Source organism: Bombina bombina, chromosome 3 (assembly GCF_027579735.1).
Source record: "Bombina bombina isolate aBomBom1 chromosome 3, aBomBom1.pri, whole genome shotgun sequence".
Taxonomy (NCBI): Eukaryota; Metazoa; Chordata; class Amphibia; order Anura; family Bombinatoridae; genus Bombina; species Bombina bombina.
In genome coordinates, this window is record NC_069501.1 from 275,464,492 (window position 1) to 275,491,250 (window position 26,759).

Here is a 26,759-nt window from a genome sequence, read left to right on the forward strand (position 1 = left end):
AGCTTCCAAGGGTAAGGTTCAAGGTCAAGAGATCCGCAGGCATTTCTGATAGGGGTTCTGGCGGTTCCTTGAAATTTCTATCTAGCATACGTGTTTCCTCCGTTTGCCTCCTTCCACGAATCATTGCTCATATCAAACAGGAGAGAGCGTCAGTAATTCCAATAGCTCCTGCATGACCTAGTGAAGATCTCATCTCTTCCACCTTGGAGGTTACCTCTGAGGAAGGACCTTCTAACTCTGGGTCCATTCTTCCATCCATAATCACGTTTCTCTGAAGCTGACTGCTTGGAGATTAAACGCTTAGTTCTGGCTAAGCGTGGGTTTTCTGATTCGGTCATTGAGACCATGATCCAGGCTTGCAAGCCTGTTACTCGTAACATTTACAATAAGGTATGGCGTAAGTACCTTTTATTGGTGTGAATCAAAGGGCTACTCTTGGAGTAGGGTCAGGATTCCTAGAATTTTGTCCTTTCTCCAGGAAGGTCTGGAGAAAGGATTGTCAGTCAGTTCTCTGAAAGGTCAGATTTCTGCATTATCTATTCTTTTACATAAGCGTCTGGCAGATGTGCCAGATGTTCAGTCTTTTTGTCAGGCCCTGGTCAGAATCAGGCCTGTGATTAAACCTCTTGCTCCCCCTTGGAGCCTTAACCTTGTTCTTAGAGTTTTGCAGCAGGCTACGTTTGAGCCAATGCATTCCATAGATATTAAGTTGTTATTTTGGAAGGATTTGTTTCTTATTGCTATCTCTTCTGCTCAGAGAGTTTCGGAACTCTTGACTTTGCAGTGTGATTCGCCTTACCTTATCATTCATGCGGATAAGGCGGTTCTTCATACTAAATTCCGGTTTCTCCCTAAAGTGGTTTCAGATAGAAATATTAATCAGGAAATTTTTGTTCCTTCTCTCTGTCCCAATCCTCCTTCTCATAAAGAAGGTCTGTTGCACAACTTGGATGTTGTGCATGCTCTAAAATTCTACCTACAGACGACTAAGGATTTTCGCCTGTCTTCTGCCCTGTTTGTTTATTTCTCAGGAAAGGGTAATGGTCAGAAGGCTACTTATACTTCTCTTTCCCTCTGGTTGAAGCTTCTGTGGAACAGATTTGTCAAGCTACAACTTGGTCCTCTCTGCATACTTTTTCCAAATTTTCCAAATTCGATTCTTTTGCCTTGGCCGAGGCCTCTCTTAGGAGAAAGGTTCTTCATGCGGTGGTGCCTTCTGCTTCGGTCTGCCTGTCTTGTTCTCCCCCCCTATTCATTCCATGTCCTCTAGCTTGGGTATTGGTTCCCACTAGTAATTGAAATAATGTTTTGGACTCTCCATGTCTTAGAAAAGAAAATGTATGCTTACTTGATAAATTTCTTTCTTTCCGGACATGGAGAGTCCACCACCCCACCCTTAGACAGTTATTTTTTACTTAACCTCAGGCACCTCTACATCTTTGTGTTATTCCTTTTTCCATTTCCCTTCAGTCGAATGACTGGGGATTATGGATAGGGGAGTGACACTTAACAGCTTTGCTGTGGTGCTCTTTGCCTCCTCCTGCTGGCCAGGAGTGATATTCCCACTAGTAATTGGAATGGCGTCTTGGACTCTCCATGTCCGGAAAGAAATACATTTATCAGGTAAGCATACATTTTTGTTTTTTATAATCTACACTTAGAGTAGTCTGTGCTTATCAGAAATACTCATGTAACAACAGTTATTCTTGTCCTAGAATACCAATACCCTAGATCAACTTCAGTGCTACGATACATATTATTCTAAAGAAAATACTTCCTGTGATTGGCTGCTTCTATGGGTTGTGACAATACAATTTACCAATGGTATTTCTATTTGTTGTGGTTATTTCCACCTGCAGCCAGCCATTCATATAACAGCTTGGGTTATGTTTTCTTTAAGATATATAGATTAGATCTTGTACTTTTCAATTTGCAGTCATTTTACTGTGCTTTTATCGTAGTTCATGTGTTTTTAATAGCAAAAACATATTTGATTGCTGTTGAATTATGTTCTTGTTCAGTTATTTGTGTTTCTCTCTGTTTTAAGGAATACATGGAATGTCTGTCTTATACCATATAATATTTTAATGTATCTTATTTGACATTGGTGGCTCTCTAACAACCTCCTTTGAAACTACTCCACAAAACTCTAACACTAACAAAAATATTTATAGTTAATTCTGTTAAGTATTATATGTATTCAAGCAGAACATTCAGTTTCTAAATTTTTATTATAAACTTACCCTGCTTAAAGTTCATTAACATTTTCTGGAAACCTATAATACATTCATAAACCTATATTAATTGATCTTGTTTTCCTCTATAAACCAACTGGGACAGATATAAAAGAAGGAAAAGCTCCCAGCCCATCTCTCAGGCGGCAGTACAGCATTGAGACTGATCGCGTTTCCAAAGATTTTGCTGAGTTTTTAAAGACCTACCACAAAGCAGGACATGAAGTATACAAACAGTGTAAAATCTTCTTGGATGCAATGCTTCAAAAAAGGGTAAGTGCCCGTAGGTTGTGTTTGTAGTATACATATATGAGTGTACATATATAAAAACACGCTATATAACCAAACTTATGTGGACACCTTACCATCACACCTATATGAGCTTGTTGGACATCCTATACAAAAACCATAGGCGATTAATATGGAGTTGGTCCTTACTCTTCTAGATAGGCAGTGATGTTGGACGAGAAGGTCTGGCTTGCAATAGACATTCTAATTAATCCCAAAGGTGTTAACCTGGATTTGGGTCAGGGCTCTGTGCAGGCCACTCAATTTCCTCTGTGCCAAACTTCTCACACTGGGTTTTCATGGACCTTGCTTTTTTGTGCCCAGGGGCACAGTCTTCTAGAACACGAAAAAGCCTTTCTTAAACTGGTGCCACACAGTTGGAAGCACTTAATTGTCTAAAATGTCTTTGTATCCTGTAACACTAAGATGACTTTACCCTGAGAAACAGCCCCATACCATTATACCCCCTCCACTAAACTTTACAGTAGGCACTATGCATTCAAGTAGGTAGCATTTTCTTAGTAACTGCCACAGCCAAATTCTTCCATCAGACTGTCAGATAGTGAAATATGATTCATCACTCCAGATAACATGTTTTCATTGATCCAGAGTCCAGTGGCTCCATGCTTTACACCGCTCCAGCCAACACTTGACATCATATATATATATATATATATATATATATATATAATACCGTATGTTTAAGCAGTGTTTTGTAGAGCACAGGCAAGTGTACAAAACAGAATTTAAAATGACAGGGTGTATTGCACAGTTGTATCACTTGAACTGTCCCTCTATTGCTTGCATTACATAATGAGAAATGTGGCCCTTGTGCAGTGTATTTATATTTTAGTAACTCAGTTTTTCTTATATACTGAATTTTTTTCTTTTTTTTTCTTTTTTTTTTTTGCAGGAATTAAACATTGAGGAACAATCTGAATACACACAAGACTTTTATCAAAATACAGCAGATAGATTACAGATGTACTGGAAAGGTAAATAAAGATTTTCATGTAGTGATGTAGCTAAGAAAACAAGTATTGCACCAAGGAGACAGGCGAAACCAGGCGCACAGCAATGATTCACATATGCCAATTACAAAACAAAACTCTTTATTGATCACCTACATATAGATTAAAAAGGCATACTGGTAATACCCTGAATGCATTTAGAATATAAAATGGTATAAAACAGACCTATGGCCATAGGGGGAAACTATATGTCTATATACTTATACCATCACAAAATTAAAAGATATCATGCAGAAATGTCATAAGTGACATTACATATAATAACGGTATAAAGGATACAGACAAATATATGAGAGAAAGGTTTGATAATGTCCTGTAGTTATACATAGCTGTCATCAGACAATGCAATTAGCAGCATGACATAAACAGTTAGGTTAAATGTGTTCATTAAAGGGCCATAATACCCAAATGTTTAAACACTTTAAAGTGATGCAGCATAGCTGTAAAAAGCTGATTAGAAAATATCACCTGAACATCTCTATGTAAAAAAGAAAGTTATTTTACCTCAAAAGTTCCTCAGTAGCCACCTCCCATTGTAAAGGATTTTTAAGCAGCCTATTAGTATGTCTGTCTTGGGACAACTGAAAGGATGAGCTTCGTGCACTCTCATATTATTTCACCAATCAGGTAAAGGAAGCTTACTATGAAATCTCATGAGAGTTAAGTCAAATCTCATGAGATCACAGTAAGAGTTCATGACCTCAGCACTGCTGATGCTGATTGGCTGCTGTTCATTTCTTCATTTTTTTAATTTTTTTCCCTGCAGCTGGGAGCAGCTGAGTATAACCTTTTACACAGAACTTACTCTGGTGAGCTGAGGAAATTGTGAGGTAAAATATCTTCCTTTTTTACATAGAGATACTCAGGTGATATTTTCCTGTCAGCATTTTACAGTTATACTGCATCAGTTTCAAGTGATTTAGCATATGAGTATTATGTCCCTTTAATGGATTCAGACAATGCATGCATATAAATAGCTGTTAGTACATATAAAGATTGCATATGTATACTCATTAATGAATCAAGGCAGTCCAGGCATCCTTGCATACAGCAATTTACAATATTGTCCTTTTGTTTATAAGTTGAAATAAGGCAATATAGGATATAAGCAGTTCATGCAAATGTTGTTGTTAGGTAAATAGGTGCAGACAAAGCCATATGTTAGTTAAAGCAGTTCATGCATATGTCATTCAGCTCCCTCAGGACACAATCCCGTAGTCACAAATAGCTGTAAGTTGTTAGAAAGCAGTTTATGCAAATGCGGTCATTAGTAGAAATATAGCATTTCGTATGCAGGTTCACAATCATCGGTATTTAGGGATAATCCTACTGAAAGATATACTTCCATCTAAGGGTCCCATATACATTCTCACCACCTCCTGGGCTATGTGATACCACTTCATTATGCTTCTGCGTGACCTCCGTTGCGGTAATCGTCACTTTCCAAACCGCTTTAGTGTTACAGCTGTCTCCGTTTTCCTTTCCAGGGCCCGGTCAAGGCACAACAGATCCTCTTGTTAACTCGGGCAAGCCACCCTGAGTAGTGTTTAAACACTACTCGGGGTGGCTTGCCCGAGTTAACAAGAGGATCTGTTGTTGACTATTACCGCAACGGAGGTCACGCAGAAGCATAACGAAGTGGTATCACATAGCCCAGGAGGTGGTGAGAATGTATATGGGACCCTTAGATGGAAGTATATCTTTCAGTAGGATTATCCCTAAATACCGATGATTGTGAACCTGCATACGAAATGCTATATTTCTACTAATGACCGCATTTGCATAAACTGCTTTCTAACAACTTACAGCTATTTGTGACTACAGGATTGTGTCCTGAGGGAGCTGAATGACAAATGCATGAACTGCTTTAACTAACATATGGCTTTGTCTGCACCTATTTACCTAACAACAACATTTGCATGAACTGCTTATATCCTATATTGCCTTATTTCAACTTATAAACAAAAGGACAATATTGTAAATTGCTGTATGCAAGGATGCCTGGACTGCCTTGATTCATTAATGAGTATACATATGCAATCTTTATATGTACTAACAGCTATTTATATGCATGCATTGTCTGAATCCATTAATGACCACATTTAACCTAACTGTTTATGTCATGCTGCTAATTGCATTGTCTGATGACAGCTATGTATAACTACAGGACATTATCAAACCTGTCTCTTATATCTTTGTCTGTATCCTTTATACCGTTATTATAAGTCATGTCACTTATGACATTTCTGCATGATATCTATTAATTTGGTATAAGTATATAGACATATAGTTTCCCCCTATGGCCATAGGTCTGTTTTATACCATTTTATATTCTAAATGCATTCAGGGTATTACCGGTATGCCTTTTTAATCTATATGTAGGTGATCAATAAAGAGCTTTGTTTTGTAATTGGATGTGTGCATATGTGAATCATTGCTGTGCGCCTGGTTTCGCCTGTCTCCTTGGTGCAATACTTTCCTAGTATAGATTGTATTAGAATAGGATAGTGCTGGCTATGGAATCCTTTTCTCCAACATTGGTGTGTCCGGTCCACGGCGTCATCCTTACTTGTGGGAATATCTCTTCCCCAACAGGAAATGGCAAAGAGTCCCAGCAAAGCTGGCCATATAGTCCCTCCTAGGCTCCGCCCACCCCAGTCATTCTCTTTGCCGTTACACAGGCAACATCTCCACGGAGATGGTTAAGAGTTTTTTGGTGTTTAAATGTAGTTTTTTATTCTTCTATCAAGTGTTTGTTATTTCTCCAACATAGGTGTGTCCGGTCCACGGCGTCATCCTTACTTGTGGGATATTCTCTTCCCCAACAGGAAATGGCAAAGAGCCCAGCAAAGCTGGTCACATGATCCCTCCCAGGCTCCGCCTACCCCAGTCATTCTCTTTGCCGTTGTACAGGCAACATCTCCACGGAGATGGCTTAGAGTTTTTTAGTGTTTAACTGTAGTTTTTATTATTCAATCAAGAGTTTGTTATTTTGAAATAGTGCTGGTATGTACTATTTACTCAGAAACAGAAAAGAGATGAAGATTTCTGTTTGTATGAGGAAAATGATTTTAGCAACCGTAACTAAAATCCATGGCTGTTCCACACAGGACTGTTGAGAGCAATTAACTTCAGTTGGGGGAACAGTGTGCAGTCTCTTGCTGCTTGAGGTATGACACATTCTAACAAGACGATGTAATGCTGGAAGCTGTCATTTTCCCTATGGGATCCGGTAAGCCATGTTTATTACGATCGTAAATAAGGGCTTCACAAGGGCTTATTAAGACTGTAGACTTTTTCTGGGCTAAATCTATTCATTATTAACACATATTTAGCCTTGAGGAATCATTTTATCTGGGTATTTTGATATAATAATATCGGCAGGCACTGTATTAGACACCTTATTCCTTAGGGGCTTTCCCAAAGCATAAGCAGAGCCTCATTTTCGCGCCGGTGTGGCGCACTTGTTTTTGAGAGGCATGGCATGCAGTCGCATGTGAGAGGAGCTCTGATACTTAGAAAAGACTTTCTGAAGGCGTCATTTGGTATCGTATTCCCCTTTGAGCTTGGTTGGGTCTCAGCAAAGCAGATACCAGGGACTGTAAAGGGGTTAAAGTTTAAAACGGCCCGGTTCCGTTATTTTAAGGGTTAAAGCTTCCAAATTTGGTGTGCAATACTTTTAAGGCTTTAAGACACTGTGGTGAAAATTTGATAAATTTTGAACAATTCCTTCATGTTTTTTCGCAATTGCAGTAATAAAGTGTGTTCAGTTTAAAATTTAAAGTGACAGTAACGGTTTTATTTTAAAACGTTTTTGTACTTTGTTATCAAGTTTATGCCTGTTTAACATGTCTGAACTACCAGATAGACTGTGTTCTGAATGTGGGGAAGCCAGAATTCCTATTCATTTAAATAAATGTGATTTATGTGATAATGACAATGATGCCCAAGATGATTCCTCAAGTGAGGGGAGTAAGCATGGTACTGCATCATTCCCTCCTTCGTCTACACGAGTCTTGCCCACTCAGGAGGCCCCTAGTACATCTAGCGCGCCAATACTCCTTACTATGCAACAATTAACGGCTGTAATGGATAATTCTGTCAAAAACATTTTAGCCAAAATAAACACTTGTCAGCGTAAGCGCGGCTGCTCTGTTTTAGATACTGAAGAGCATGACGACGCTGATATTAATATCTCTGAAGGGCCCCTAACCCAGTCTGATGGGGCCTGGGAGGTTTTGTCTGAGGGAAAAATTACTGATTCAGGGAACATTTCTCAACAGGCTGAACCTGATGTGATTGCATTTAAATTTAAGTTGGAACATCTCCGCATTCTGCTTAAGGAGGTATTATCCACTCTGGATGATTGTGACAAGTTGGTCATCCCAGAGAAACTATGTAAAATGGACAAGTTCCTAGAGGTGCCGGGGCTCCCAGAAGCTTTTCCTATACCCAAGCGGGTGGCGGACATTGTTAATAAAGAATGGGAGAGGCCAGGTATTCCTTTCGTCCCTCCCCCCATATTTAAAAAATTGTTTCCTATGGTCGACCCCAGAAAGGACTTATGGCAGACAGTCCCCAAGGTCGAGGGAGCGGTTTCCACTTTAAACAAACGCACCACTATACCCATAGAGGATAGTTGTGCTTTCAAAGATCCTATGGATAAAAAATTAGAAGGTTTGCTTAAAAAGATGTTTGTTCAGCAGGGTTACCTTCTACAACCAATTTCATGCATTGTCCCTGTCGCTACAGCCGCATGTTTCTGGTTCGATGAGCTGATAAAGGCGGTCGATAGTGATTCTCCTCCTTATGAGGAGATTATGGACAGAATCAATGCTCTCAAATTGGCTAATTCTTTCACCCTCGACGCCACTTTGCAATTGGCTAGGTTAGCGGCTAAGAATTCTGGGTTTGCTATTGTGGCGCGCAGAGCGCTTTGGTTGAAATCTTGGTCGGCTGATGCGTCTTCCAAGAACAAGCTACTTAACATTCCTTTCAAGGGGAAAACGCTGTTTGGCCCTGACTTGAAAGAGATTATCTCTGATATCACTGGGGGTAAGGGCCACGCCCTTCCTCAGGATCGGCCTTTCAAGGCAAAAAATAAACCTAATTTTCGTCCCTTTCGTAGAAACGGACCAGCCCAAGGTGCTACGTCCTCTAAGCAAGAGGGTAATACTTCTCAAGCCAAGCCAGCTTGGAGACCAATGCAAGGCTGGAACAAAGGAAAGCAGGCCAAGAAACCTGCCGCTGCTACCAAGACTGCATGAAATGTTGGCCCCCGATCCGGGACCGGATCTGGTGGGGGGCAGACTCTCTCTCTTCGCTCAGGCTTGGGCAAGAGATGTTCTGGATCCTTGGGCGCTAGAAATAGTCTCCCAAGGTTATCTTCTGGAATTCAAGGGACTTCCCCCAAGGGGGAGGTTCCACAGGTCTCAGTTGTCTTCAGACCACATAAAAAGACAGGCATTCTTACATTGTGTAGAAGACCTGTTAAAAATGGGAGTGATTCATCCTGTTCCATTAAGAGAACAAGGGATGGGGTTCTACTCCAATCTGTTCATAGTTCCCAAAAAAGAGGGAACGTTCAGACCAATCTTAGATCTCAAGATCTTAAACAAGTTTCTCAAGGTTCCATCGTTCAAGATGGAAACCATTCGAACTATTCTTCCTTCCATCCAGGAAGGTCAATTCATGACCACGGTGGATTTAAAGGATGCGTATCTACATATTCCTATCCACAAGGAACATCATCGGTTCCTAAGGTTCGCATTCCTGGACAAACATTACCAGTTCGTGGCGCTTCCTTTCGGATTAGCCACTGCTCCAAGGATTTTCACAAAGGTACTAGGGTCCCTTCTAGCTGTGCTAAGACCAAGGGGCATTGCTGTAGTACCTTACTTGGACGACATTTTGATTCAAGCGTCGTCCCTTCCTCAAGCAAAGGCTCACACGGACATCGTCCTGGCCTTTCTCAGATCTCACGGATGGAAAGTGAACGTGGAAAAGAGTTCTCTATCCCCGTCAACAAGGGTTCCCTTCTTGGGAACAATTATAGACTCCTTAGAAATGAGGATTTTTCTAACAGAGGCCAGAAAAACAAAACTTCTAGACTCTTGTCGGATACTTCATTCCGTTCCTCTTCCTTCCATAGCTCAGTGCATGGAAGTGATCGGGTTGATGGTAGCGGCAATGGACATAGTTCCTTTTGCGCGCATTCATCTAAGACCATTACAACTGTGCATGCTCAGTCAGTGGAATGGGGACTATACAGACTTGTCTCCGAAGATACAAGTAAATCAGAGGACCAGAGACTCACTCCGTTGGTGGCTGTCCCTGGACAACCTGTCACAAGGGATGACATTCCGCAGACCAGAGTGGGTCATTGTCACGACCGACGCCAGTCTGATGGGCTGGGGCGCGGTCTGGGGATCCCTGAAAGCTCAGGGTCTTTGGTCTCGGGAAGAATCTCTTCTACCGATAAATATTCTGGAACTGAGAGCGATATTCAATGCTCTCAAGGCTTGGCCTCAGCTAGCGAGGGCCAAGTTCATACGGTTTCAATCAGACAACATGACAACTGTTGCGTACATCAACCATCAGGGGGGAACAAGGAGTTCCCTAGCGATGGAAGAAGTGACCAAAATCATTCTATGGGCGGAGTCTCACTCCTGCCACCTGTCTGCTATCCACATCCCAGGAGTGGAAAATTGGGAAGCGGATTTTCTGAGTCGTCAGACATTGCATCCGGGGGAGTGGGAACTCCATCCGGAAATCTTTGCCCAAGTCACTCAGCTGTGGGGCATTCCAGACATGGATCTGATGGCCTCTCGTCAGAACTTCAAAGTTCCTTGCTACGGGTCCAGATCCAGGGATCCCAAGGCGGCTCTAGTGGATGCACTAGTAGCACCTTGGACCTTCAAACTAGCTTATGTGTTCCCGCCCTTTCCTCTCATCCCCAGGCTGGTAGCCAGGATCAATCAGGAGAGGGCGTCGGTGATCTTGATAGCTCCTGCGTGGCCACGCAGGACTTGGTATGCAGATCTGGTGAATATGTCATCGGCTCCACCTTGGAAGCTACCTTTGAGACGAGACCTTCTTGTTCAGGGTCCGTTCGAACATCCGAATCTGGTTTCACTCCAGCTGACTGCTTGGAGATTGAACGCTTGATTTTATCGAAGCGAGGGTTCTCAGATTCTGTTATCGATACTCTTGTTCAGGCCAGAAAGCCTGTAACTAGAAAGATTTACCACAAAATTTGGAAAAAATATATCTGTTGGTGTGAATCTAAAGGATTCCCTTGGGACAAGGTTAAGATTCCTAGGATCCTATCCTTCCTTCAAGAAGGATTGGAAAAAGGATTATCTGCAAGTTCCCTGAAGGGACAGATTTCTGCCTTGTCGGTGTTACTTCACAAAAAACTGGCTGCTGTGCCAGATGTTCAAGCTTTTGTTCAGGCTCTGGTTAGAATTAAGCCTGTTTACAAACCTTTGACTCCTCCTTGGAGTCTCAATTTAGTTCTTTCAGTTCTTCAGGGGGTTCCGTTTGAACCCTTGCATTCCGTTGATATTAAATTATTATCTTGGAAAGTTTTGTTTTTAGTTGCAATTTCTTCTGCCAGAAGAGTTTCAGAATTATCTGCTCTGCAGTGTTCTCCTCCTTATCTGGTGTTCCATGCAGATAAGGTGGTTTTACGTACTAAACCTGGTTTTCTTCCAAAAGTTGTTTCTAACAAAAACATTAACCAGGAGATTATCGTACCTTCTCTGTGTCCGAAACCAGTTTCAAAGAAGGAACGTTTGTTGCACAATTTGGATGTTGTTCGCGCTCTAAAATTCTATTTAGATGCTACAAAGGATTTTAGACAAACATCTTCCTTGTTTGTTGTTTATTCCGGTAAAAGGAGAGGTCAAAAAGCAACTTCTACCTCTCTCTCTTTTTGGATTAAAAGCATCATCAGATTGGCTTACGAGACTGCCGGACGGCAGCCTCCCGAAAGAATCACAGCTCATTCCACTAGGGCTGTGGCTTCCACATGGGCCTTCAAGAACGAGGCTTCTGTTGATCAGATATGTAGGGCAGCGACTTGGTCTTCACTGCACACTTTTACCAAATTTTACAAGTTTGATACTTTTGCTTCTTCTGAGGCTATTTTTGGGAGAAAGGTTTTGCAAGCCGTGGTGCCTTCCATTTAGGTGACCTGATTTGCTCCCTCCCTTCATCCGTGTCCTAAAGCTTTGGTATTGGTTCCCACAAGTAAGGATGACGCCGTGGACCGGACACACCTATGTTGGAGAAAACAGAATTTATGTTTACCTGATAAATTACTTTCTCCAACGGTGTGTCCGGTCCACGGCCCGCCCTGGTTTTTTAATCAGGTCTGATAATTTATTTTCTTTAACTACAGTCACCACGGTACCATATGGTTTCTCCTATGCAAATATTCCTCCTTAACGTCGGTCGAATGACTGGGGTAGGCGGAGCCTGGGAGGGATCATGTGACCAGCTTTGCTGGGCTCTTTGCCATTTCCTGTTGGGGAAGAGAATATCCCACAAGTAAGGATGACGCCGTGGACCGGACACACCGTTGGAGAAAGTAATTTATCAGGTAAACATAAATTCTGTTTTTAAAATAGTGCTGGTATGTACTATTTACTCTGAAACAGAAAAAGATGAAGATTTCTGTTTGTGAGAGGAAGATGATTTTAGCAGACAGTAACTAAAATCGATTGCTGTTTCCACATAGGACTGTTGAGATGAAGTAACTTCAGTTGGGGGAAACAGTTAGCAGACTTTTCTGCTTAAGGTATGACTAGCCATATTTCTAACAAGACTGTGTAATGCTGGAAGGCTGTCATTTTTCCCCTCATGGGGATAGGTAAGCCATTTTCTTAGTTTCAAACAGAATAAAGGGCTTAATATGGGCTATAAAACTGGTAGACACTTTTATGGGCTAAATCGATTGCTTTATTTGGGCATTTTATACATGTTTATGTTGATATTTCACATTTATAAGCTTGGGGAACGTTTTTTAACGGCAGGCACTATGTTAGACACCTTTTCCAGTCAGGGAGGGCCTTCCCAGTTGTAGGCTGAGTCTCATTTTCGCGCCATTACTGCACAGTTGTTTTTGAGAGCAAGACATGCAGATGCATGTGTGAGGACCTGAAAATAGCTGGAAAAGTTTCTAGAAAGAGTTTAAGCCTGTTTAACATGTCTGTGCCTTCGGATAAGCTATGTTCTATATGTATGAAAGCCAATGTGTCTCCCCATTTAAATTTGTGTGATAATTGTGCCACAGCGTCCAAACAAAGTAAGGACAGTACTGCCACAGATAATGAAATTGCCCAAGATGATTCCTCAGATGAGGGGAGTAGACATGATACTACATCATCTCCTACTGTGTCTACACCAGTTTTGCCCACGCAGGAGGCCCCTAGTACATCTAGCGCGCCAATGCTTATTACCATGCAACAATTGACGGCTGTAATGGATAACTCCATAGCAAATATTTTATCCAAAATGCCTGCATATCAGAGAGAGCGCGATTGCTCTGTCTTAAACACTGAAGAGCAGGAGGGCGCTGATGATAATTGTTCTGTCATACCCTCACACCAATCTGAAGTGGCCATGAGGGAGGTTTTGTCAGATGGGGAAATTTCAGATTCAGGAAAAATTTCTCAACAAGCTGAACCTGATGTTGTGACATTTAAATTTAAATTAGAACATCTCCGCGCACTGCTTAAGGAGGTGTTATCTACTCTGGATGATTGTGACAACTTGGTCATTCCAGAAAAATTATGCAAAACGGACAAGTTTCTAGAGGTTCCGGTGCACCCCGACGCTTTTCCTATACTCAAGCGGGTGGCGGACATAGTGAATAAGGAGTGGGAGAAGCCCGGCATACCTTTTGTTCCCCCTCCTATATTTAAGAAATTATTTCCTATGGTCGACCCCAGAAAGGACTTATGGCAGACAGTCCCTAAGGTCGAGGGGGCAGTTTCTACTTTAAACAAGCGCACTACTATTCCTATCGAGGATAGTTGTGCTTTCAAAGATCCTATGGATAAAAAATTGGAAGGTTTGCTTAAAAAGATTTTTGTACAGCAAGGTTACCTTCTACAACCCATTTCGTGCATTGTTCCTGTCACTACTGCAGCGTGGTTCTGGTTCGAGGAACTAGAAAAGTCGCTCGGTAGAGAGACTCCATATGAGGAGGTTATGGACAGAGTTCACGCACTTAAGTTGGCTAACTCTTTTATTTTAGATGCCGCCTTGCAATTAGCTAAATTAGCGGCGAAAAATTCAGGGTTTGCAATTGTGGCGCGTAGAGCGCTTTGGCTAAAGTCTTGGTCAGCGGATGTATCATCCAAGACAAAATTGCTTAACATCCCTTTCAAAGGTAAAACTCTCTTCGGACCAGAATTGAAAGAGATTATCTCAGACATCACTGGGGGAAAGGGCCACGCCCTTCCACAAGATAGGCCGTTCAAGGCCAAGAATAAGTCTAATTTTCGTTCCCTTCGCAACTTCAGGAACGGACCGGCCTCTAATTCTGCATCCTCTAAGCAAGAGGGTAATGCCTCACAGCCCAAACCAGCCTGGAAACCTATGCAAGGCTGGAACAAGGGTAAGCAGGTCAAGAAGCCTGCTGCTGCTAACAAGACAGCATGAAGGAGTAGCCCCCGATCCGGGACCGGATCTAGTAGGGGGCAGACTCTCTCTCTTTGTTCAGGCTTGGGCAAGAGATGTTCAGGATCCCTGGGCACTAGAAATAGTTTCTCAGGGTTATCTTCTGGAATTCAGGGAACTACCCCCAAGGGGAAGGTTCCACATGTCTCACTTATCCTTAAACCAAATAAAGAGACAGGCGTTCTTACATTGTGTAGAAGACCTGTTAAAAATGGGAGTGATACACCCTGTCCCAATAAAAGAACAGGGAATGGGATTTTATTCAAATCTGTTCGTAGTTCCCAAAAAAGAGGGAACATTCAGACCAATTTTGGATCTGAAGATCCTAAACAAATTTCTCAGGGTACCATCGTTCAAAATGGAAACCATTCGAACGATTCTACCCACTATCCAGGAAGGTCAATTTATGACTACCGTAGATCTAAAGGATGCGTGCCTACATATTCCTATCCACAAAGAACATCATCAGTTCCTAAGGTTCGCCTTTCTGGACAAACATTACCAGTTTGTGGCCCTCCCATTCGGGTTAGCCACTGCTCCAAGGATTTTCACAAAGGTACTCGGGTCCCTTCTAGCGGTTCTAAGGCCGAGGGGCATTGCAGTAGTACCGTACCTGGACAACATTCTAATACAAGCGTCGTCCCTGTCAAAAGCAAAGGCTCATACAGACATTGTTCTGGCCTTTCTCAGATCGCACGGATGGAAGGTGAATGTAGAAAAAAGTTCTCTGTCTCCGTCAACAAGAGTTCCCTTCCTGGGAACAATAATAGATTCCTTAGAAATGAGATTTTTCTGACAGAGGTCAGAAAATCAAAGCTTCTAAGCGCTTGTCAAGTTCTTCATTCTGTTCCACGTCCTTCCATAGCTCAGTGCATGGAAGTAGTAGGGTTGATGGTTGCAGCAATGGACATAGTTCCTTTTGCACAAATTCATCTAAGACCATTACAACTGTGCATGCTCAAACAGTGGAATGGGGACTATACAGACTTGTCTCCAATGATTCAAGTAGATCAGAAGACCAGAGATTCACTCCGTTGGTGGCTGACCCTGGACCATCTCTCCAAGGGAATGAGCTTCCGCAGACCAGAGTGGGTCATTGTCACGACCGACGCCAGTCTAGTGGGCTGGGGCGCGGTCTGGGAATCCCTGAAGACTCAGGGACTATGGTCTCGGGAAGAGTCTCTTCTCCCGATAAACATTCTGGAACTAAGAGCGATTTTCAATGCTCTCAGGGCTTGGCCTCAACTAGCAAAGGCCAGATTCATAAGATTCCAATCAGACAACATGACGACTGTTGCGTATATCAATCATCAGGGGGGAACAAGGAGTTCCCTGGCGATGAAAGAAGTGACCAAAATAATACAATGGGCGGAGGAACACTCCTGCCATCTATCTGCGATCCACATCCCAGGTGTGGAAAACTGGGAAGCGGATTATCTGAGTCGTCAGACTTTCCATCCGGGGGAGTGGGAACTCCATCCGGAGATCTTTGCCCAACTGACTCAATTATGGGGCATTCCAGACATGGATCTGATGGCGTCTCGTCAGAACTTCAAGGTTCCGTGTTACGGGTCCAGATCCAGGGATCCCAAGGCGACTCTAGTAGATGCACTAGTAGCACCTTGGACCTTCAACCTAGCTTATGTGTTTCCACCGTTTCCTCTCATTCCCAGGCTGGTAGCCAGGATCAAACAGGAGAGGGCCTCTGTGATCTTTATAGCTCCTGCGTGGCCACGCAGGACTTGGTATGCAGACCTGGTGAATATGTCATCGGTTCCACCATGGAAGCTACCTTTGAGACAGGACCTTCTTGTTCAGGGTCCATTCGAACATCCAAATCTGGTCTCCCTCCAGCTGACGGCTTGGAGATTGAACGCTTGATTCTTTCAAAGCGTGGGTTTTCAGATTCTGTGATAGATACTCTGGTTCAGGCCAGAAAACCAGTAACTAGAAAGATTTACCATAAGATATGGAAAAAATATATCTGTTGGTGTGAATCCAAAGGATTCCCATGGAATAAGATAAAAATCCCTAAGATTATCTCCTTTCTACAAGAAGGTTTGGAGAAAGGATTATCTGCAAGTTCTCTAAAGGGACAGATCTCTGCTTTATCTGTCTTACTACACAAAAGACTGGCAGCTGTGCCAGATGTTCAAGCATTTGTTCAGGCTCTGGTTAGGATCAAGCCTGTTTACAGACCTTTGACTCCTCCCTGGAGTCTAAATCTAGTTCTTTCAGTTCTTCAAGGGGTTCCGTTTGAACCTTTACATTCCATAGATATTAAGTTACTATCTTGGAAAGTTTTGTTTTTAGTTGCTATTTCTTCTGCTAGAAGAGTTTCTGAGTTATCTGCTTTGCAGTGTTCTCCGCCTTATCTGGTGTTCCATGCAGATAAGGTGGTTTTGCGTACTAAGCCTGGTTTTCTTCCAAAGGTTGTTTCTAACAAGAATATTAACCAGGAGATAGTTGTTCCTTCTTTATGTCCGAATCCAGTTTCAAAGAAGGAACGTTTGTTACACAATTTGGACGTAGTCCATGCTCTAAAATTCTATTTAGAGGCTACAAAAGATTTCAGACAAACATCTTCTTTGTTTGTTGTTTATTCTGGTAAAAGGAGAGGTCAAAAAGCGACTTCTACCTCTCTTTCCTTTTGGCTTAAAAGCATCATCCGATTGGCTTACGAGACTGCCGGACGGCAGCTTCCTGAAAGAATTACAGCTCACTCCACACTAGGGCTGTAGCTTCCACATGGGCCTTCAAGAACGAGGCTTCTGTTGACCAGATATGTAAGGCAGCGACTTGGTCTTCACTGCACACTTTTGCCAAATTTTACAAATTTGATACTTTTGCTTCTTCGGAGGCTATTTTTGGGAGAAAGGTTTTGCAAGCTGTGGTGCCTTCCGTTTAGGTAACCTGATTTGCTCCCTCCCTTCATCCGTGTCCTAAAGCTTTGGTATTGGTTCCCACAAGTAAGGATGACACCGTGGACCGGACACACCAATGTTGGAGAAAACAGAATTTATGCTTACCTGATAAATTACTTTCTCCAACGGTGTGTCCGGTCCACGGCCCGCCCTGGTTTTTTAATCAGGTCTGATGAATTATTTTCTCTAACTACAGTCACCACGGTACCATATGGTTTCTCCTATATATTTTCCTCCTGTCCGTCGGTCGAATGACTGGGGTGGGCGGAGCCTAGGAGGGACTATATGGCCAGCTTTGCTGGGACTCTTTGCCATTTCCTGTTGGGGAAGAGATATTCCCACAAGTAAGGATGACGCCGTGGACCGGACACACCGTTGGAGAAAGTAATTTATCAGGTAAGCATAAATTCTGTTTTCTCCAACACTTTTTATCTTATCTTATATTTCCTACTGTTTTTTTGAGATATATATATATATATATATATATATATATATATAAACAAAAAAAAGGTTTACACTCGGTGGACTTTAAATTACAGGTGCCTTTAATGTGACGTTTCGGTGAACGTATCAACTTCCTCAGAAGTGAGAGTACTCTCCTTCTCTCTCTCTATCTCTCTCTCTCTCTCTCTCTCATAAAAAATGATTGCATAGGCAATTAGCACATCTAGGCAAGTATCCCATATGCTTGATTGTAGAGTGACCTTGATGTAGTAGCCTCAGAAGGAACAGTATGCTCTGAAATTTTAGAATACAAAACGACAAACCAAAGACACAGGAGGAGAGGATTAGGACTTGCCGTCAGGAAAAAATAGTTATTTTTGATCATTTAATGTTTTGAAAAAGATTATTTTAAAAAGTTTGGAATTCAGAATAAGTTTGGATTTTTACTTGTAGTAGTACTGGAAATATAGTGCTCGCAACATGATTATGAGAGGTAGCAGTTAGAGTATGTTGTTAACATCAAATTGAAAGTTTAAGACCTCGTACTTTGACACTTTCTTATTAGCAAATACAATAATAATAAAGGGTTGCACTCTTGCTCTGGGTACAAAGTTAAAAGACATGCATCTTTGTGCAAGATACTGGTTAAGTCAACATAAGTGTTTTAGTCCACATTCACCACCACTGTAGCTTCTGGCCATTAGCACACCATGTCCCTCCCCAATAGCATTATGTGTGTGTGAGGTACATGGTTTTCCAACTATGCAACAGTCACCAGTTTGTCATAAAAAGGGTTAACCGACTCTTTCCACCTTAACCAGTTTATCACAATCTAGCCACTCCAGGCAAGCCTGTCATTTAATTCAGTGGGTGCAAGGGTTAACAAACACTCTCTTCACTGTTCTCCATAGAAAATGTTGCCAGGCGGGTGGCATTATTAAGTAGACAGGTGGGGGCAATGTAGTACATTGCATAATTTAACATACATTTGTTTAATGATAATTTGAGCAATAAAATAAAAATATTAGCCAATTTGAACTTCTTTTTGGCTAAAATTTTAGCTGGGTGGTCAGTAAAATCATCCGGGTGGTGCACCCATTAAAAAGGGCCTGGGTAGATCACTACTCCCGTCTGTACTAGACCCAGCAAAATGCCCAAACTCCCCTTTAGCCACTTCACTACTGGGACTTTCAGAGAAGAACTTAGCAAAATTGCTAAAAATTCTGCAGTATTTTGGTTATCACTCCATTTAAACAGAAATAGAGCCTTGTTTTTTTTATCTATCTGTCAAACTATATAGAGACAACCCAAGATATTGATCATTTTGGTATATTTTATGCCACCATTTCACCGCCAAATGTGTTCATATTAAAAAAAAAAAAACTTTTCACAAACTTTGGGTTTCTCACTGAAATGTTTTACATACCACTTGTGCAATCATGGCACAAATGATTGTAAAAGCTTCTCTGGGTTCCCCTTTGTTTAGAAATAGCATACATACATGGCTTTGCCACTGCTTTTTGGTAATTAGAATGCCTCTAATTGCAGCTGCGCACTACAGTTCTATTATTCCAGACAGTGAAGGGGTTAATCAGGTAGCTTGTAAGGTTAATTTTAGCTATAGTGTAGATATTATCCTCCCACCTGATCCCTCTCAAACAGATCCTTTCCCTCCCTCACCCCCTACTGGTCACCAACATCTTAGGTACTTGCAGATAGTCCAATATTACGTTTTAAGCCAATTTTATTTTTATTAATTATTATTATTATTTTCTGCAGTGTAGGATCCCCCCCTAACCCTCCAACCTCTCTGCCAGTACCTATACAATGCCTTATTTTTTAAAAATTTTTATTTTTTCTGATCGTTGGTTAGGGACCCACCACCCCACATTTTTTCTGTAGGGTAGCTCCCTATCCCTCCCTCTCCATTTATTTTTATTTTCTGTAGTGTAGGGTCATTTCATTTTCTCTCCCCCTTCACTGCTGGACTGACTACCGGCCTCCCGGATTCCCTCCCATACCTCCTGATGGCAGTAGCAGATGATCATAACAAATGGTAACACACTCGTTCCATATGCAGGCAGATGCCATGAGCTGCGGGAGGCTCCAGCAGTCTCGGCAAAGTACAGAAAAACGTATATATGTCACATTGGGTAAAGGGGTTAATGCCACCCCCACTAAACTATCTCTGCTACCACCACTTTAAGATTATTATATGGGAAATCCTAAGAAAAACCCCAGACTAACAGATTAAAAATCCCAAAACACAATTCGGCAAAAATCTATCTAAAAACACAATGCATTTATTACTAGTCTCATGTAACTGTAAAAAGGGAATAAATAAACTCAGATAAACACAAACGCAAAACAGTTTTTAAAAATAAAATAGGAGAAAATATAACAGAACCTAAAACTGTGCTAGTTTAGATATCTTTCGTAAGGGAGCTTGCAAGGAAAAGATAGTCACTTAGGCTTTTATACGCAGCCTCCAATGTAGAATGACAGTATTATTTTGCTAAATTTACCATTTAAAAGAACAGTCAAGTCCAAAATAAATTTTCATGATTCAAATAGGGCATGTAATTTTAAACAACTTTCCAATTTATTTTTATCACTAATTTTGCTTTGTTCTCTTGGTATTCTTAGTTGAAAGTTCAACCTAGGAGGCTCATATACTAATTTCTTAGCCCTTGAAGGCTGCTTCTAATCTGAATGCATTGTTAGTTTTTCACCACTAGAGGGCGTTCATGTGTGTCATATATATATATATATATATATATATATATATATATATATATAAATAAAACATTGAGCACATGCACGTGAAGTAACCTAGGAGTCAGCACTGATTGGCTAAAATGCAAAGTCTGTCAAAAGAACTGAAATAAGGGGGCAGTTTGCAGAATCTTAGATACAAGGAAATTACAGTGGTAAAATGTGTATTAGTATAACTGTATCGGTTATGCAAAACTGGAGAATGGGTAATACAGGGATTATCTATCTTTTTTTAAACAAGAAAAATTCTGGTGTTGAGTGTCCCATTTAAATAAATGTTTTTTTTATGAGGTCAGGTTTCTATCCATGCCATAAACTCATTGCAAGCCCTGGCTAAAGTTATAGGACACCTTTATAACTTTAGTTACGTATACTCAGTACACATACACTAATAAGCACCCCCATTGTGACATCATGAGGATTATTTTAATAGCACACATGACATGTCTGTTATATGTTGGTCATCCAGTAACATAAAAGTGATTAATACATGTCTTAAGATATCCTTGAGTGACACCTCTGATCATCCAAAGGTTAATGTCTTGATAGGGAGACTGTTTTCTGTCACTCTGTGTTGGCAGTTTGGCCTATAAAACTGGAAATACCAGGCATAGAAATACAGGACACAAAAGGAAAATAAAAATTAGCCCCTGATCATGAGGTCTTCATGACAGTGTGCAATAACCCTACAATTTATAATTTCAGTAAGAACACTGATAACAGCGCTGGTGTTCTGAGAATGTCATATTGTCTGAAACATGTTAATTGTTAGATGTCTATGCAAGTCAGCAATTCAAGGATACAATCATCCAATAGCCTTTGGGCAGAAAAATGAGACTAAGAAAATGTAAACCTGTACGCTTTTCCAATGCTATTCTGGATCCCACCCGTTCAGCCAAACTAGCTTTATTAGAAAGAGGCATCAGAGTTAAAGGGACATAAAGGTTGTACTATAAATTGTTTCATTATATGTAGTAATACAATGTTGCATTATAATTTCATTTCATTTATCATGTCCCCTTTTTTTTTTATAATTTTGCTTCTGAAAATTGTGGGCTTTCCTGTTAGAAGTGCAAGTGCAGGTTCCTGACTAAACACTACTATATTTCACACAGTGAATGGCTGCACAATGCTGTCCCTGATTGGCCTAAGCAGAGAAAAAAAACTAAGTTACAAAATGGTGGCGCCCATTGCTTTATGGACACTAAAACTTTATACTTTTTCAATATTAAAACAACTAATATAACTTAAAAAAAATGTATTCCCATAATAGTCTCAGGCTAATCTAGGCTGTGAATACATGAGTCTATGTAGCATTTATTTAGTGTTTAATATCCCTATAATCAAACTGATATCACCTGGAGTTATTGTTGATGAAAATAGGTCTGGAGGCTCTTTAAAGTTCATTTTAAGCCTTATATATGCCTATACATTTGCTCCTAGAATACTGAAACGGCCACCACAATATCAATCCTTTTTTTATTTTTCTCCAGTCTTTTCAGTGAGTGGTAAACCAATCAAATTGCATATCACTCAGGCTATAGTAATCTGTTTATTTTTACATAATATATTTTTTTTCTTTTTGCACTCCCATGGTTGTTTCATGATGTAGAAGGCTCACAGCCAGCACAGCAAAGTAAACAGTGAAGTTTAAATAGACAACCTGCATGAGAACACACTATTTCATTCCAATAGAAAGGGCATATGAAATCTCATTGGTAATACTGTCCGCTTAACTTTACAACCAAATATATGAATTAAAAATACCGAAATGGAAGCTGCATGGTAGAAAGATTAGATCAATGGGGGTAAGTGAACGTAATTAAGTGTTCATACAATCAATGCTTACTGTCTGTGCTGTATTGCCTAACTATGAAGTAGAGCAAAGCCAACTCTCTTGTGATGCACCATAAGTTGTTTTTTTTTTTTATTTCAAAGCTAAAATATCACCCTTACATTTTGGTACGTCTGTGCTTCTTATTAGTATAATTATTTTTGCTCCACTTTTAGTATCACCTGATAAAGTTGAAAAAGCGATGGACCAGATAGAGAAGTTCATTATGACTCGACTGTACAAATATGTATTTTGTCCGGAAACCACAGATGATGAGAAGAAAGATCTTACTATCCAGAGGAGAATCAGGTAGCTGCACACTGGCTATAATTTTGTGCTCAATTTGGTTATAATTCAACATGTTTACTCACCAGATTCTTCCAGACATAAAACTTTGCTTGTGTAAACTGGTACCTTAGGTCATGGTAGTAGCAATCTAGTAAGACTGGGTTCTTTCATAGTGAACTGGACAGAAACTCAGTCTGAAACCCCTATACAGGAATGTATAAGACTCCTCCTCTAACTCATGGCACTTTTTTATTCTTTCTTGTGGATAAATTGGGCAATAATCCTTGGCTTCCAGACTCTGATGATTTCCCTAACTACCCTCAAAGGTACATTGGCTTACTCAACAATAATTAAACATACAGAGACAGTGTGCACTAATTGGGTTTGAATATCTACATTTTTATACAATTGCATACACTTTTGTGAGAAATCAGCCTTTAGTTTCTGTTTGACACTTAGCCTTTGTTCATTTTACTTAGCGAACTGAGCCAATTTAGGGAAGTCCAATTTCAGTTTTCAGCATAATTATAACCCTTGACATTGTGATTTCACATTTTCCTCTCAGCCAGCAAATATGAAAATATATTTATAGTTGTGCTTTGCAGTAATATATTCTGCTCCAGTAAAAAAGAGTTTTTGCATGAAAGCTTTGATTCTGCGCAAGACAACTCAATATGCAAGATCAGATGTCTTTCTGCTTAGCACACACAAAATAAGATCTCAGTGACAAACTTCCCTGAAAAGTGAATCCAGTTTCCGCACATTCTTGCCACAACTGCTTTTTACTCCTCCAATTTTATTTTTTTCAAAAAGTAAAATCTTGCAACCCACTTGCAAAACCTTTTTAATTTTAAATTATCTATGGAAACAAAAACTGCTTAACAGGTTACAGTACGATTTTTTTCTTATTTCCCTTAAAACTAGATAATATTTTTTTTATTTTTTTTTAATATGCAGTTCTTTCAACATGCAATTTATTTGTATATCCTTATGAAAATGCAAGTGTAATATTGCTTGTAAACCCAGCACACTGATAATGGCAACTTTAAAATTGCTGTGATTCCTCCATACAGCCACTTCGTAATGGAGCTCAAAATGTTGTACTCACTCAGGTTGTGTCTCAGGTAGCTTGATATAGGGATCAGCGGAACGCATACAATACCTCCCTTGCTGACTCGGAGCGTGCTTCCAATCCACATTTAAAAAAAAATAATAATAAATCGATGTCCACTGCTTTATAAAGGGGATCCCCATTACAATTAAAGTTCAATTTTGGATTTCTATAACTTTGGACTTGAATTTTCTGGGATTAATTGCCTATTTCTCAGATGGTATTAATTCATTGCAATAAATGATTAGTGTTGATATTTGAAACACATACTCATTGCTGCTGGTAATATATTAGCCCACTTTGTTTAAACAGTTAATATTCCCAGTCCTAATTTATTTGATACAATCTTTAATGCTGAATATGCACACAGGTAGCTTCAAAAGTTTTTTATTTTCTTTTTTTAAATGAAACCATTTGCTGTGTCGGTAACCTTCCGTTTTATTCCTCCTGATTATATTTTCTGTGTAAGGGTTTTAAATTGTTCCTAAATTATTTACTTTGTTTTATTTTTTACTTTTTTATTTTCCCCCAGCAAACCTTAAAATAATAGCATTAATTTGTAAGTCCAAAGAAAACGTGCAAAATACTAGAACTTTTTCATTGTTTGTTATAGAACATTACACTGACTGATTAGTTAGAATAATCTGTTTTACCAATTTTTTCATCATCACAAAAATTATTTTTTTCTGATTTGTTCCTAAGAATAAAATGCCTTTTTTCTTTCATGTAATTAGCAAGAGTCCATGAGCTAGTGACGTATGGGATATACATTCCTACCAGGAGGGGCAAAGTTTCCCAAACCTTAAAATGCCTATAAATACACCCCTCACCACACCCACAATTCAGTTTTACAAACTTTGCCTCCCGTGGAGGTGGTGAAGTAAGTTTGTGCTTAGATTCTACGTTGATATGCGCTTCGCAACAGGTTGAAGCCCGGTTTTCCTCTCAGAGTGCAGCGAATGTCAGAGGGATGTGAAGAGAGTATTGCCTATTCGAGAACAATGGTATACCTCTAGGGGATCTTTTTCATAGGCTCTCTGTTATCGGTCGTAGAGATTTCTTCTCCTACCTCCCTTTTCAGATCGACGATATACTCTTATATACCATTACCTCTACTGATTCTCATTTCAGTATTGGTTTGGCTATCCGCTTTATGTGGAGGAGTGTCCTGGGGTAAGTATGTCTTATTCTTTGTGACACTGCGCTATGGTTGGGCACTTTATATGTAAAGTTCTAAATATATGTCTATATATTTGCCTTGATTCAGGATAAACGGTATTCCTTATTTTCAGACTGTCAGTTTCATTATTGGGATAATGCATTTAATTTTTTTTTCTTACCTTGAATTTTTTTTTTCGTTTGGCCTTTTTTTCCTGCGTGCTGTTAAGCTCGCGGGGGCAGGAAATGTTCCTTTTTATTTTGATATTTTTTGGCGCGTTCTTTTTTTGGCGCTAAAAATTCTCGTCACTTCCGGCGCAGTAATTTTTTACCGGAAGTTGTATGCTATTACGCATGCGTATTTAGACATTTTTTTGCGCCAAAAAAAAATGGGGCTTCTTTTTACTCACATTATTTAAACATTTCTCTTCATTGCTTCTGGTTGCTAGAAGCTTATTTATTTTGCATTCTTTCCCATTCCTGAAACTGTCATTTAAGGAATTTGATAATTTTGCTTTATATGTTGTTTTTTCTATTACATATTGCAAGATGTCTCATCCCGACCCTGGATCAAAATCTACTAATGAACAGACGTTGCCTGATGCTGGTCCTACCAAAGTTAAGTGCATATGTTGTAAACTTGTGGTATCTATTCCTCCAGCTGTAGTTTGTGAAAGTTGTCATGATAAACTTTGCAATGCTGATTGTGTCTCCATTAGTAATAATCCTTTACCTGTTGTTGTTCCTTCAACATCTAATGTTCAGGATGTTCCTGTTAATGTAAAATAATTTGTTTCTAACTCTATTAGGAAGGCCCTGTCTGTTATTCCTCCTTCCAATAAACGTAAAAGGTCTTTAAAGACTTCTCACATCTCAGATGAGTTTGTAGGTGACCGTCATCATTCTGACTTATCTGATTCTGATGAGGTTTTTTCTGGATCAGAAGATTCTACTACAGATATTGATTCTGATAAATTCTCATATTTATTTAAAATGGAGTTTATTCGTTCTTTACTAAAAGAAGTTTTGATTGCATTAGATATGGAGGAATCCAGTCCTCCAGATACTAAAACTGCTAAACGTTTAAATTCGGTTTATAAGCCTCATGTGTTTAATTCCGGAAGTTTTTCCAGTTCCTGATGCTATCTCAGAGGTGATTGCTATGGAATGGGATAGTTTGGGTACTTCATTTACTCCTCCAAGGTTTAAGAAATTGTACCCTGTGCCATCTGATAGATTGGAGTTTTGGGATAAAATCCCTAAAGTCGATGGAGCTATTTCTACCCTTGCTAAACGTACTGCTATTCCTACGGCAGATAGCACTTCGTTTTAAGATCCTTTAGATAGAAAGATTGAATCTTTTTTAAGAAAAGCTTATTTATGTTCAGGCAATTTACTCAGACCTGCTATATCTTTGGCTGATGTTGCTGCAGCTTAAACTTTTTGGTTGGAGACTTTAGCGCAACAAGTAACAGATCATAATGCATATAGCATTGTTAAACTTCTTCAACATGCTAATAACTTTGTCTGTGATGCCATATTTGATATCATTAGAATTGATGTCAGATATGTGTCTTTAGCTATTTTAGCCAGAAGAGCTTTATGGCTTAAAGCTTGGAATGTAGAAATGACTTCTAAGTCAACTTTGCTTTCTCTCTCCTTCCAAGGTAATAAGTTGTTTGGTTCTCAGTTGGATTCGATAATTTCAACTGTTACTGGAGGGAAGGGTGCCTTTTTGCCCCAGGGCAAAAAATCCAAAAGTAATTTTAGGGCTGCTAATCGTTTTCGTTCCTTTCATCAAAATAGAGAGCAAAAGCCCGACCCTTCTCCTAAAGGAACGGTTTCTGGTTGGAAACCTAATCCAGTCTGGAATAAATCCAAGCCTTTCAGAAAGTCAAAACCTGCTCCTAAATCCGCATGAAGGTGCGGCCCTCATTCCAGCGCAGCTGGTAGGGGGCAGGTTACGATTTTTCAAAGATGTTT

The 26,759-nt window shown here is 40.1% G+C and overlaps 1 protein-coding gene across 2 annotated transcripts in view; it reads left to right on the forward strand.

The window, feature by feature from the left end:
• Nucleotides 1-26,759, forward strand: part of RABGEF1 (RAB guanine nucleotide exchange factor 1) — a 199,000-nt gene that overhangs the window by 111,246 nt on the left and 60,995 nt on the right. For both annotated transcript variants that reach the window (XM_053706299.1, XM_053706298.1), the window contains exons 5-7: nucleotides 2,341-2,507; nucleotides 3,436-3,517; nucleotides 22,396-22,528. In XM_053706299.1, the coding sequence (XP_053562274.1) occupies nucleotides 2,341-2,507; nucleotides 3,436-3,517; nucleotides 22,396-22,528 (382 nt within the window). The remainder of the gene's footprint in view (nucleotides 1-2,340; nucleotides 2,508-3,435; nucleotides 3,518-22,395; nucleotides 22,529-26,759) is intronic.